The sequence below is a fragment of the Anabrus simplex genome, chromosome 9, assembly GCF_040414725.1.
Source record: "Anabrus simplex isolate iqAnaSimp1 chromosome 9, ASM4041472v1, whole genome shotgun sequence".
Classification (NCBI taxonomy): domain Eukaryota; kingdom Metazoa; phylum Arthropoda; class Insecta; order Orthoptera; family Tettigoniidae; genus Anabrus; species Anabrus simplex.
Genome location: NC_090273.1, coordinates 106,968,626 through 106,980,914, shown reverse-complemented (window position 1 = coordinate 106,980,914; position 12,289 = coordinate 106,968,626). Strand labels below are relative to the sequence as shown.

General features: G+C 38.0%; 1 protein-coding gene across 1 annotated transcript in view; it reads right to left on the bottom strand.

The window, feature by feature from the left end:
- Positions 1 to 12,289, bottom strand: part of LOC136880805 (cGMP-dependent 3',5'-cyclic phosphodiesterase) — a 164,825-nt gene that overhangs the window by 132,436 nt on the left and 20,100 nt on the right. Inside the window, exon 2 of the mRNA XM_067153339.2 lies at positions 8,861 to 8,977. Coding sequence (XP_067009440.1) covers positions 8,861 to 8,977 — 117 coding nt within the window. The remainder of the gene's footprint in view (positions 1 to 8,860; positions 8,978 to 12,289) is intronic.

The following is a 12,289-nucleotide window of genomic DNA, read 5'->3' as shown; positions in this document are numbered from 1 at the left end:
CTAGGCTTCTAACGATCGTCAAATCTTTCTCTATTGAGGTGAATTTATGTTCCGTTTCACTCATATGCTGGCTCATGGCTGAATACTTGTTATGTTTGGAAGCATTGTAATGTTCCTCATACCTTGTGTAAAAGCTTCTCCCTGTTTGACCAAGATACGCGAACCCACACTGTGTACACCTATTAACACCAGATCTTGAGTAAACGTTGTTGTTATCATTATAGACCTTATTGTGGTTGAGGAATATGTTCTGGTTATTATTTACTGTCCTGAAGGCTATGTTGACGTTGTTTTTTTTTAAAACATTAGTGATCTGATGAATAGCCGGGCTGTTATACGTAAATGTGGCATAGCTATTTTTCTTTGATTTCTCTGGGACTAGGTTGGAAGATAGCCTAATTGTTATCTTCAATGAAAACCTACAATCTGTTTTCCAGTCATTTACCGGGTCAGGCATGTAATGAATGAAACATATATAGGCTGTTATTACAATGGGGTCGCCACTCCCAAGGCGATTTATTAATGAGTGACAAATGCTATGAAATGATAATGGAGAGTGTAGCGGGAATGAAAGATGACAGGGAAAACTGGAGTACCCGGAGAAAAACCTGTCCCGCCTCCGCTTTGTCCAGCACAAATCTCACATGGAGTCACTGGGATTTGAACCACGGTATCCAGCGGTAAGAGGCCGACGCGCTGCCGCCTGAGCTACGGAGGCTCCCCTGTTATCTTCAATATGGAACAAAACAAGATTAGTTACTTGTAAAAGGAAAAAGTACTCAAGCGTTAAAAGCTGAACTTATTCTTTGAAGATTTTGTTGTATAAGGTTTGATTTTGGATATCCAATGTGGGCGTAAACAGTGTAAAAAAACAAAAACAAAAAACAAACAGATTAATACGAACCATATAGAAATTTTCAAACCAATATTTTGAGCTACTTCCTGTAAAGATTTTATTTGTTGTTTTGTTTTCTGAATATCATTGGCCAGAAGACCTAGATCATCAGCAAATCCTAGACAGTTCAAATGTATGTTATCCTTCTGGGTTCCAATTTTTATATTTTTCAAGTTGTTCTTGTACCATTCCCTCATAACGTACTCTAGCGCACAGTTAAAAAGAGGTGACAATCCGTCACCCTGTCTTAAACCAGTTGTTAACAAGAATAGTTCAGAAAGTTCTTCTCTGAACTTAACTTTAGAAATTGTATTAGTTAGAGTAAGTTCAATCAATTTGATAAGCTTTGGGTGATGTCCGAAATGTCTTAAAATTTTTAATTAATGGTGGTCTGTGGATGGAATCGTAAGCTTTCTTGAAATCTATAAATGTTATTGAAAGGGGCTTGTTTTGTTTTCTGTAATATGCCATGACTAGTTTCAAAGTAATTATTTGTTCAGAGCAGCTTCTCCAAGGTCTGAAGCCTCCCTGGTATTCACCAAACTCTTGATCAAGTTGTTCTTTAATCTGATTATATAGTATCTTAGAGAAAATCTTATACATGCAGTCAAGAATGGAAATACCTCTATAGTTGTCTGGATTACTTCTTTCACCTTTCTTATGAATTGGAATAATTATAGCTGGTGTCCACTGTTCTGGAAATTTTTCTGATATCCAAATCTTCTCTAACATCATATGGAGGGATGTCTGAGTTGCACTGCCGGCATATTTCCACATCTCTGCAAAAACCCGGTCTTCTCCACACGCTTTGTAGTTCTTCATTTCTTTAAGCACTGTTTCAACTTCTTTTGCCGTAGGTGGGTTTATATTTTCTGGTGTTGTTTTTATCACAGTATGTGTATCAATTAATAAGAGCTGTTCAGGTTCATCACTGTTCAAGAGCTTGTTAAATGCTTCCGTCATGATTTCTGCATTTTCCTTATTGTTATGCGCTATTTTTCCATATTTATTTTTCAACATTAATGGGGGGGTTTGTATTTTTGCAATTGTTTACCAAAGGCTTTGTAATAATCTCTAGAATCGGTTTTGTAATAATTTTCCTCAATAGAGTTTATTAAATCTTTTTGATATTTTCTCTTAATTCTTCTAATAGTTTGGGTGTATTCTTTTCTGACATTCTTGAGGTTCATGGCGTTTTCTTCTGTTTTGTGGGCTTGAAATTTCAACCAAGCTTGATGTCTTTTTTCATGCATTCTATCACAACCAGAGGTCCACCAGGCATGTCTTTTCCTTGGATTTAATGGAGCTAGATCTTCTGCATTCTGTTTAAGAATTGGTATTAGGTCATCTAAATTGTCTGTTAGTCTTGTAATTCCTGTTCTTTGCCGATACTGGGCATTCTGGATTAAGTGATGAGGGTCGTATGTCCTTTTCTCTACAACCCTATTTTGTCTTTTTCTTCTTAATGGAGTAAATTTAATCTTGATTTTAATTAAGTAATGATCTGAACCAGTGTCCGTTCCCCTTAGAACTTTGACATTATGGATTTCCTTGTGAAAGAATTTGTTCATATATACATGGTCTAGCTGCCATTCTCCTTTTGTCCAATCAGGATGTTTCCAAGTTTTCAGTTTTGGCGAACGAAATGGAATTCGATGGGGAGCTATCAATATTAATGGGGCTTATGGAAGAAAGAAGGTAGAACTGCCTGAGTCAGCAAAGAGGATGCATCTGGATGTGCTAGGAGTAAGTGATATTCGGGTAAGGGAAGATAAGGAGGAAGAGATAGGAGATTATAAAGTGTACTTGACGGGTGTCAGAAAGGGAAGGGCAGAGTCTGGGGTAGGGCTCTTTATCAGGAATACCATTGCACGCAACATAGTTTCTGTTAGGCACGTAAATGAGCGAATGATGTGGGTAGATTTGTCAGTTGGAGGAATTAGGACAAGAATTGTGTCCGTGTATTCACCATGTGAGGGTGCAGATGAGGATGAAGTAGACAAGTTTTATGAAGCATTGAGTGACATCGTGGTCAGGGTCAACAGCAAGGATAGAATAGTGCTAATGGGCGATTTCAATGCGAGAGTTGGGAATAGAACTGAAGGATACAAAAGGGTGATTGGTAAATGTGGGGAAGATATGGAAGCTAATGAGAATGGGAAGCGTTTGCTGGACTTCTGTGCTAGTATGGGTTTAGCTGTTACGAATACATTCTTCAAGCATAAGGCTATTCACCGCTACACATGGGAGGCTAGGGGCACCAGATCCATAATAGACTATATCTTAACAGACTTTGAATTCAGGAAATCTTTTAGAAATGTACGAGTTTTTCGGGGATTTTTCGATGATACAGACCACTATCTGATCTGTAGTGAAATAAGTATCTCTAGGCCTAGGGTAGAGAAAGTGAAATCTGTCTGCAAACGAATAAGGGTAGAAAATCTCCAGGATGAGGAAATTAGACAGAAGTACATGGATATGATTAGTGAGAAGTTTCGAACAGTAGACAATAAGCAGGTTCAGGATATAGAAAGCGAATGGGTGGCATACAGGGATGCTGTAGTAGAAACAGCAAGGGAATGCCTAGGAACAACTGTGTGTAAAGATGGGAAAAAGCGAACATCTTGGTGGAATGATGAAGTGAGAGCAGCCTGTAAACGTAAAAAGAAGGCTTATCAGAAATGGCTCCAAACAAGGGCCGAGGCAGACAGGGATTGGTACGTAGATGAAAGAAACAGAGCGAAAAAAATAGTTGTTGAATCCAAAAAGAAGTCATGGGAAGATTTTGGTAATAACCTGGAAATGCTAGGTCAAGCAGCAGGGAAACCTTTCTGGACAGTAATAAAGAATCTTAGGAAGGGAGGGAAAAAGGAAATGAACAGTGTTTTGAGTAATTCAGGTGAACTCATAATAGATCCCAGGGAATCACTGGAGAGGTGGAGGGAATATTTTGAACATCATCTCAATGTAAAAGGAAATCATCATGGTGGTGTTGCAAACAGCCAAGCTCATGGGGAGGAGGAAAATGATGTTGGTGAAATTATGCTTGAGGAAGTGGAAAGGATAGTAAATAAACTCCATTGTCATAAGGCAGCAGGTATAGATGAAATTAGACCTGAAATGGTGAAGTATAGTGGGAAGGCAGGGATGAAATGGCTTCATAGAGTAGTAAAATTAGCGTGGAGTGTTGGTAAGGTACCTTCAGATTGGACAAAAGCAGTAATTGCACCTATCTATAAGCAAGGGAACAGGAAGGATTGCAATAACTATCGAGGTATCTCATTGATTAGTATACCAGGCAAAGTATTCACTGGCATCTTGGAAGGGAGGGTGCGATCAGTCGTTGAGAGGAAGTTGGATGAAAACCAGTGTGGTTTCAGACCACAGAGAGGCTGTCAGGATCAGATTTTCAGTATGCGCCAGGTAATTGAAAAATGCTACGAGAGGAATAGGCAGTTGTGTTTATGTTTCGTAGATCTAGTGAAAGCATATGACAGGGTACCGAGGGAAAAGATGTTCGCTATACTGGGAGACTATGGAATTAAAGGTAGATTATTAAAATCAATCAAAGGCATTTATGTTGACAATTGGGCTTCAGTGAGAATTGATGGTAGAATGAGTTCTTGGTTCAGGGTACTTACAGGGGTTAGACAAGGCTGTAATCTTTCACCTTTGCTGTTCGTAGTTTACATGGATCATCTGCTGAAAGGTATAAAATGGCAGGGAGGGATTCAGTTAGGTGGAAATGTAGTAAGCAGTTTGGCCTATGCTGACGACTTGGTCTTAATGGCAGACTGTGCCGAAAGCCTGCAGTCTAATATCTTTGAACTTGAAAATAGGTGCAATGAGTATGGTATGAAAATTAGCCTCTCAAAGACTAAACTGATGTCAGTAGGTAAGAAATTCAACAGAATTAAATGTCAGATTGGTGATACAAAGCTAGAACAGGTCGATAATTTCAAGTATTTAGGTTGTGTGTTCTCTCAGGATGGTAATATAGTAAGTGAGATTGAATCAAGGTGTAGTAAAGCTAATACAGTGAGCTCGCAGTTGCGATCAGCAGTATTCTGTAAGAAGGAAGTCAGCTCCCAGACGAAACTATCTTTACATCGGTCTGTTTTCAGACCAACTTTGCTTTACGGGAGCGAAAGCTGGGTGGACTCAGGATATCTTATTCCTAAGTTAGAAGTAACAGACATGAAAGTAGCAAGAATGATTGCTGGTACAAACAGGTGGGAACAATGGCAGGAGGGAACTCGGAATGAGGAGATAAAGGCTAATTTAGGAATGAACTCGATGGATGAAGCTGTACGCATAAACCGGCTTCGGTGGTGGGGTCATGTGAGGCAAATGGAGGAGGATAGGTTACCTAGGAGAATAATGGACTCTGTTATGGAGGGTAAGAGAAGTAGAGGGAGACCAAGACGACGATGGTTAGACTCTGTTTCTAACGATTTAAAGATAAGAGGTATAGAACTAAATGAGGCCACAACACTAGTTGCAAATCGAGGATTGTGGCGACGTTTAGTAAATTCTCAGAGGCTTGCAGACTGAACGCTGAAAGGCATAACAGTCTATAATGATAATGTATGTATGTATGTATGGTTTTCTTTTAAAATATGTAGATTTGGAGATTAGTCCATGGGTTCTGCAAATTTCTATGAGTCTTTGGCCGTTTTTGTTAGTATATTTCAGAGGAGCCCACTTTCCTACTACGTCTCGATACTTCTTTTCCTTATCCAGTTGAGCGTTAAAGTCCCCTATAAGGATCTTGATGTTATTCATATTTATTTTATTCATTGTCTGATCAAGGAGGTCCCAGAAATTATCAACTTCTTGCAGAGTTTTTGCTAGGAAATTTTTTTCGTTAGTAGGGGCATGAGCATTTATGATGGTGTAAAGTTTGTTTGTGGTTTGTAAAGTTAGAATGTCAATTCTTGGTGAGATTGCTTTAAAATCAATTGCAGAATCTATTATTTTCAAATTTACTATAAATCCTGTACCAAATTGGGGCAATGTTTCATGACCCTTTGGCCTGGCTTCCCATTGTACACTCTATAACCTTGAGATTCAAATGGATCTTCTGTTAAATTTCTCATTTCTTGGAGCCCTACCACAAGAATATTTTGCCTATCTAATTCATCTGTGAAGTTCTTGAGCCTTCTGGTTTTCAGTAAGGAGTTTATATTGTGCGTCGCAATGTAGTTAATATGCTTATGTTTGATTCTATGTTTGGTTATATGTATGTATTTTTGAGTGTTCATATTCATTCTTGTGTTTTAGGTGACTACCCACCGAATCCGATGTAGTCTTCTCCATCCTTAAGGAGTTGGACGGTGGAATTCTTTTTCTAAAAAACTTTCTCATATCTGACTATCAAAGGTTATCAATCTTAAGTGGAGCAAGCTCCGATTTACAACTACGTTTGTTAGCTGCAGAGGATATTTATTCAGCTGCCACTAACATGTGAAACAGACGCTGTTGGGGTACCGCCACCAACATGTGGAACCGTCGTGCCCTTTGTTGCCTCAAGATGTTTATTTTCTGGCTGTAATTTTACGGCTTTAAGCCAACCCTCCTCTTTTTTTCCGGGCTTCGCAACAGCAACTACTGAGCAGATACTGCAGGCAAAATGATTCATTTTATAATAAAATAAAATTTCAGTGTTTTTATTAAAATTAAAATGCATTTTATTGTTGATACTCCAAACATATATACTGTCAATGTCTTTTTGAAGTTCAAATGAATCTCCATAAGTAGTAATAGTTTTCTATAATTTTAAATCATCAGCATATAAGAGATAATTTGAATGTTTAATAACCCATGGAAGGTCATTAATGAAAACTGTGGCAAAAAAAAAAAAAAAAAAAAAAAAAAAAAAAAAAAAAAAAGTCCTAAGCTAAGTGGTACACCAGAATTAATAACATACACGTAAGATTTGGTTTGAAATATGTTACAAATTGTTGCCAACCAGACAGGTAAGAAAAATTAAGAGTCAAAAAGGAGTATGATAACCCATAATTTGATAGTTTCCGTAACAATATGTTATGATCTAGCCTGTCAAAGACTTTTGAAAAGTCTGGATAGATCGCATCTACCTGTCTACTGCATTATAAAAGTCTTGAGCAAAATTTGTAAGGTTAGTTACAGTGGACCTTCCTGGATAAAATCCATGTTGCTGAGGGGAAATGTAGTTTTTATCCTATTTGAAAATTCAAAAACCTTAGCTGAAGCATTAATTATAGAAATTTGTCTATAATTCTCCACTCTGATGTTATCTCCTGACTTGAGGACCAGACAAACTCTGCTTAGTTTCCAAATGTCCAGAAAGATTTGAGTATTTATAATTTTATTACATTATAGATGATACATAAAGGTTTCATTAGTACTTCAGAACAAAGCTTCAATACATATGGTGGTATACCGTTGGGGCCAATTGATTTACTAGGCTTCAGTTTCTTTGCTGTTTTTGAATATTCATTTTCATCAAGATTAGAAATTGGCAAAATATGAAGTGTTTTGAATATATCCGATTCTGAAATACTGTAGAGTAAGAAGGTACCTCTTGAAAATACACTCCTTTAAAATATGAAGCAAAGCTGTCCGCAATATCTTTACTATTATTCAAATTAGCTTCATTGAATGTCATTGGATTTGAAAGTTTATTGGTTTTTTTCTAGATTTAATAAACTTGAGGGTTGCTAGATTCTGATTCTAAAACATTTTTATATGCCTTACTAATTAAAGCTTTTAATACCTTTGTATTTATTTACTTATTTAAATTAAATTCAGAAAAGGTTGAGTGTTTTCAATGATACTCCTTTAGTTTTTATTAACCCAGCAACGGTCGCAGGAGTTGGAACGGGAGCAGGCACGTAGTGAGATTTTCTCTCACCCATGAAATGAATGAAGAAAATTGTCTTTATAGTATGTATTTAGATTTAATTGGTGATTAAAAGCTTTCTCTATTTGTTTTCATAAGAATTATTGTATTTTACAATATTTTAGTTACAAATGTAGGACATTCTACCTTGGTTAACAATGCCAGAAATAGTAACGTAACAAGGCGCAAGGTGAGAGAAAACCTCATTGAACTGCAAGGATGAAAGCAATGCACCGCAAACGAAAACAACGGACCTTCACTAACAAGCAACAGTTGCAGACTTACGCAGAAAACTATGAACTTGGAATACCTAGAAGGAGACTCTCGTGCGCATAACCATTGCGCAGTGGGATATGACGAAATGAAGGAGTGAGATTACCCTCACCACCTGCCCGTTGCCGGGTTAAGGAAATAATTTCTTTTGTAAACCAGCATGGATACATTTTTTCTTCAAATATTTTAGTTTAGGTACATTTCTCTCTGTTAATGAATCAAATATCCTATAAAAACACACCAATGCCTCATTCAGATCTTTGACATTTTCCACTTCGTCCCAATCTTTGTCATGTAACTGATTGTAAAATTCATGAAAGTTAGCCTTATGAAAATTATAACTATTAACTCTTTGAGGTTTAATTGATTTTGCATTTTGTTTCACATATAATTCAACAGACAAAGTAGGATGGTAAGGATCTTCCGGTGCGAGAGATTCTGATTTTCTTGTCAGTTTAACACTATCATTTAAACTGATCAAAATTAACTCTTTATTTCCTGAAATTGAAGGAAAGTTAATTTATCCTAGTATTATTGTGTTACCTCACTGTAGAAAGTCATTTTTATTGAATAATTCATAAAAATCATTGTAAAGCTCAATATTGGAATTAGGTGAAAAATAGGTTACTAATATATAATATTTCTTTTGCGGTAACTTGATTTCTATACAATCTATACCCGATTCCTACACCAAATTAAACATTCTGTACAGAAAGAAAAACAATTTTATATACATACACAGATACAGTACAGGATAAACACAACTGGAATTGTATATTAAAATAAAACAAACATCATTGACATCTTACCGGAAATCTCATTTCACGCTCCAACTGTTTTGTTCCCAGAACTTGAATCACTGCCTCTTCACTTTCTAAAAATAAGGGCACCAGAAATACTAAAGATGCTTCAGTCTGTTCTTGTAACTGTAAAGACAAAATTCCTTAGCTATAATAATGTTATTACAGACAGTTTTACATAGCATAACAAGTAACATGAGTTATCAACACTCTTCTCCTCTTTCTTTTATCTTCCTGATACGTTTCTGCTTATGCAGGTCGTTCAGTTATCAACAGTATGAATCTCAATTGCTGAGACATGTTAAAAAATTTAAATTTCAACAGAAATGAAATGGCGTATGGCTTTTAGTGCCGGGAGTGTCCGAGGACAAGTTTGGCTCGCCAGATACAGGTCTTTTGATCTGACTCCCGTAGGCGACCTGCGCGTCGTGATGAAGCTGAAATGATGATGAAGACAACACATACTCCCAGCCCCCGTGCCAGCAAAATTAACCAATTAAGGTTAAAATTCCCGACCCTGCCAGGAATCGAACCCGGGACCCCTGTGACCAAAGGCCAGCACGCCAACCATTTAGCCATGGAGCCGGACAATTTCAACAGAGATGCAATGACATGCCAAAAGTCATGTGACAGGGGTCTAGTATTGTAAAGGCCCTCCTCTGGCCCGCAAAGTGCAGCAACTCATTGTGGTATTGATTTCACAAGTGGACGAAACAGCTTTGGAGGGATGTTGATTCATGCCTCTTTCTCCAAGGCTCCATCAAGATCCTGAGACACCACCTCTACAGCTACAGCTCTGAAATGCCGCACTAATTATATTGTTCCTTTATAATTTAGAATTCTCTTTAATTAATATATATGTACAGAAAATTTGATATGTTTTACCTTGTTCTTAGCGGCAGCCTGTAAATACAGGAGGTGTTTCCAAAATAAATGGAAATTATATTTATATAACCCACAGCTCCCTGCTATTTGTAGGGGAAGGATCTTCAGAGCTAATGTACCTCTCCACCACATCCCATACATGCTCAATGGGGTTCTTATTGGGCAAATGAAATGACCACAGCAGTCGTTGAAACTTTCTTCAACATTCCTCAAACCAATTCTGGACCAGATGACACAGTGCATTATCTTGTTGAAATATTTAATCACTGTAGAGGTACATGAAGACCATGAAGGGCTGCAAGTGGTTACCAAGCAATTCAGTATATAGTCACTGGTCAACAACCTGTTCAGATGGACTAGCAGACCCAACCTATGCCACATGAATATACATCACACCTTAACAGAGCCACCAACAACCAGTAGAGTACCTGTTGACAACTAGCGTCTATGGCTTCATGGAGCCTGCGTCACACTGAAACCCTGCCATCAACCTGAAACAACAAGAACTGTGACTCACTGGACCATGCCATAAGTCAAAGTCCTCCGGGGTCCAATTAGCAATATCATGCAACCAGGTGAGACAATATGCCCAGTCTCACTGTGTTAATAAGAGCACCCTGGTGGGCCTTCTGCTCCCATATCCCATGGGCACTAAAGAACGCTACACTAACGTGCTGGATATGTGTCTGGTACCTCCTGCATTGAATGGGGTTATGATCTGAGAAAGTGCTCCTTGTGTCTATAACAACACTATTGCCACATCTAGCCACTGCGCTGCTCACTGCAGGTGATAATGCCCTCCGTTAGGTATTCCCGATACACATGTGACACCATCGATCGTGCAATGTTAAATGTCTGCACTGCCCCATTTGAAAGCCTTGCCATGTAAACGGATAAAAAACCTTATTCATGTAATTTGGTGTTTCTCTTCAGGTGTGTAGCACCTCTTGTTTATGAGTAACAAGTAACTAGGCCGGCCCCGTGGTGTAGGGGGGGCCTATCACCCGGCGGCCTTGGGTTCTATTCCTGGCCGGGTCAGGGGTTTTAATTGTAATGATTAATATCTCTGGTCTGGGGACTGGGTGTTTGTGACGTCCTTAATCTTCCTTTCCTCACACACAACATTCCACACTACCGCCATTTTAATTACACGCAGGTTCATACTATATGGTGCCAGTAGGGGCAAAAGATCCACATGGGTCGACGCCCCGAACAAATAGCATTTTCAAAAAAACACATAACTAATAGAACAGCACTTATACACATTGTTTTGTTCTTCAAAATAGTCTTAAATATCTTCTTTTTTTAAAACAATGTAAAAAATGTGGGAATATATCAACGGTCTACTTGCTGTGAAGCGAAGGAGACTTCTTATATTGTCATTAAACAAAATGGACCATATATTACATGAAGGAGGTGAACAATCCCGTGGTTTACTGAAATGACCAAAATTCTGTGGTTCTTTCCCACAGCTGCTGCGTAGGATAACATGTTTTAATTTAGTGTTCACCCCATTTACTTTCATACCATTGTCTGCTGTCCATTTTACAACATTGTTTAAGTCCTGCTGCAATCGCTCACAATCCTGCAACTCATTTACTACTCTATACAGTATAACATCATCTGCAAATTGCCTTATCTGTGATGCCAGTTCTTTGCTCATATCAGTTTTGTACCAAGAAAACATAAAGATCCAATAATACTGCCCTGCAGAACCCCCCTCTTAATCACTACGGGATCAGATAACGCCTCACCTATTCTAATTCTCTGAGTTCTGTTTTCTAGAAATGTAGCCGCCTATTCAATCACTTTTTTGTCTAGTCCAATAGCCCTCATTTTCGTCTGTAATCTCCCAAGATCTACCCTATCAAAAACTTTGGATAGGTCAATAGCGATACAGTCCATTTGACCTCCTGGATCTAAAACATTTGCTATATCTTGCTGGAATCCTACAAGTTGAGCTTCACTGGAATAATCTTTCCTAAATCTGAACTGCCTTCTATCAAACCACATTTCACAAATGTGTCTAATATACTCAGAAAGAATGGTTTCCCAGAGCTTAACAAACATCACGTGTCTAGCTGACTGGACTACTACTGCAACTCTCCATTCATTTAAGTATTTCAAATATGGCACTATATCCCAACCCAGAGGCTTTAACATATCCCCAGAAATCTTATCAATCCCAGCTGCCTTTCTAGCTTTCAACTTTTGTATCTTTTTATAAATCTATCATAAATAAACTTCAGTATTTTGCCAGTATTATTCACCTCCTCTCTCAGGACATTATACTTATATTCAACTACCTTGACATATTGCTGACTGAATACTTTTGCCTTCTGGAACTCCTCGCATATACACTCCCCTTGTTCGTTAATGATCCCAGGAATGTCCTTCCTGGAACCTCTTTCTGGCTTAAAGTATCTGTACATATCCTTCCATTGCTCCCTAAAATTCACATAGCTGCCAAATTTTGTTTGCCATCATGTTATCCTTAGATGATTTTTTCGCTGTATCCAATTTCCTAGTGAGCTCCTTCAATCTCTCCTTACT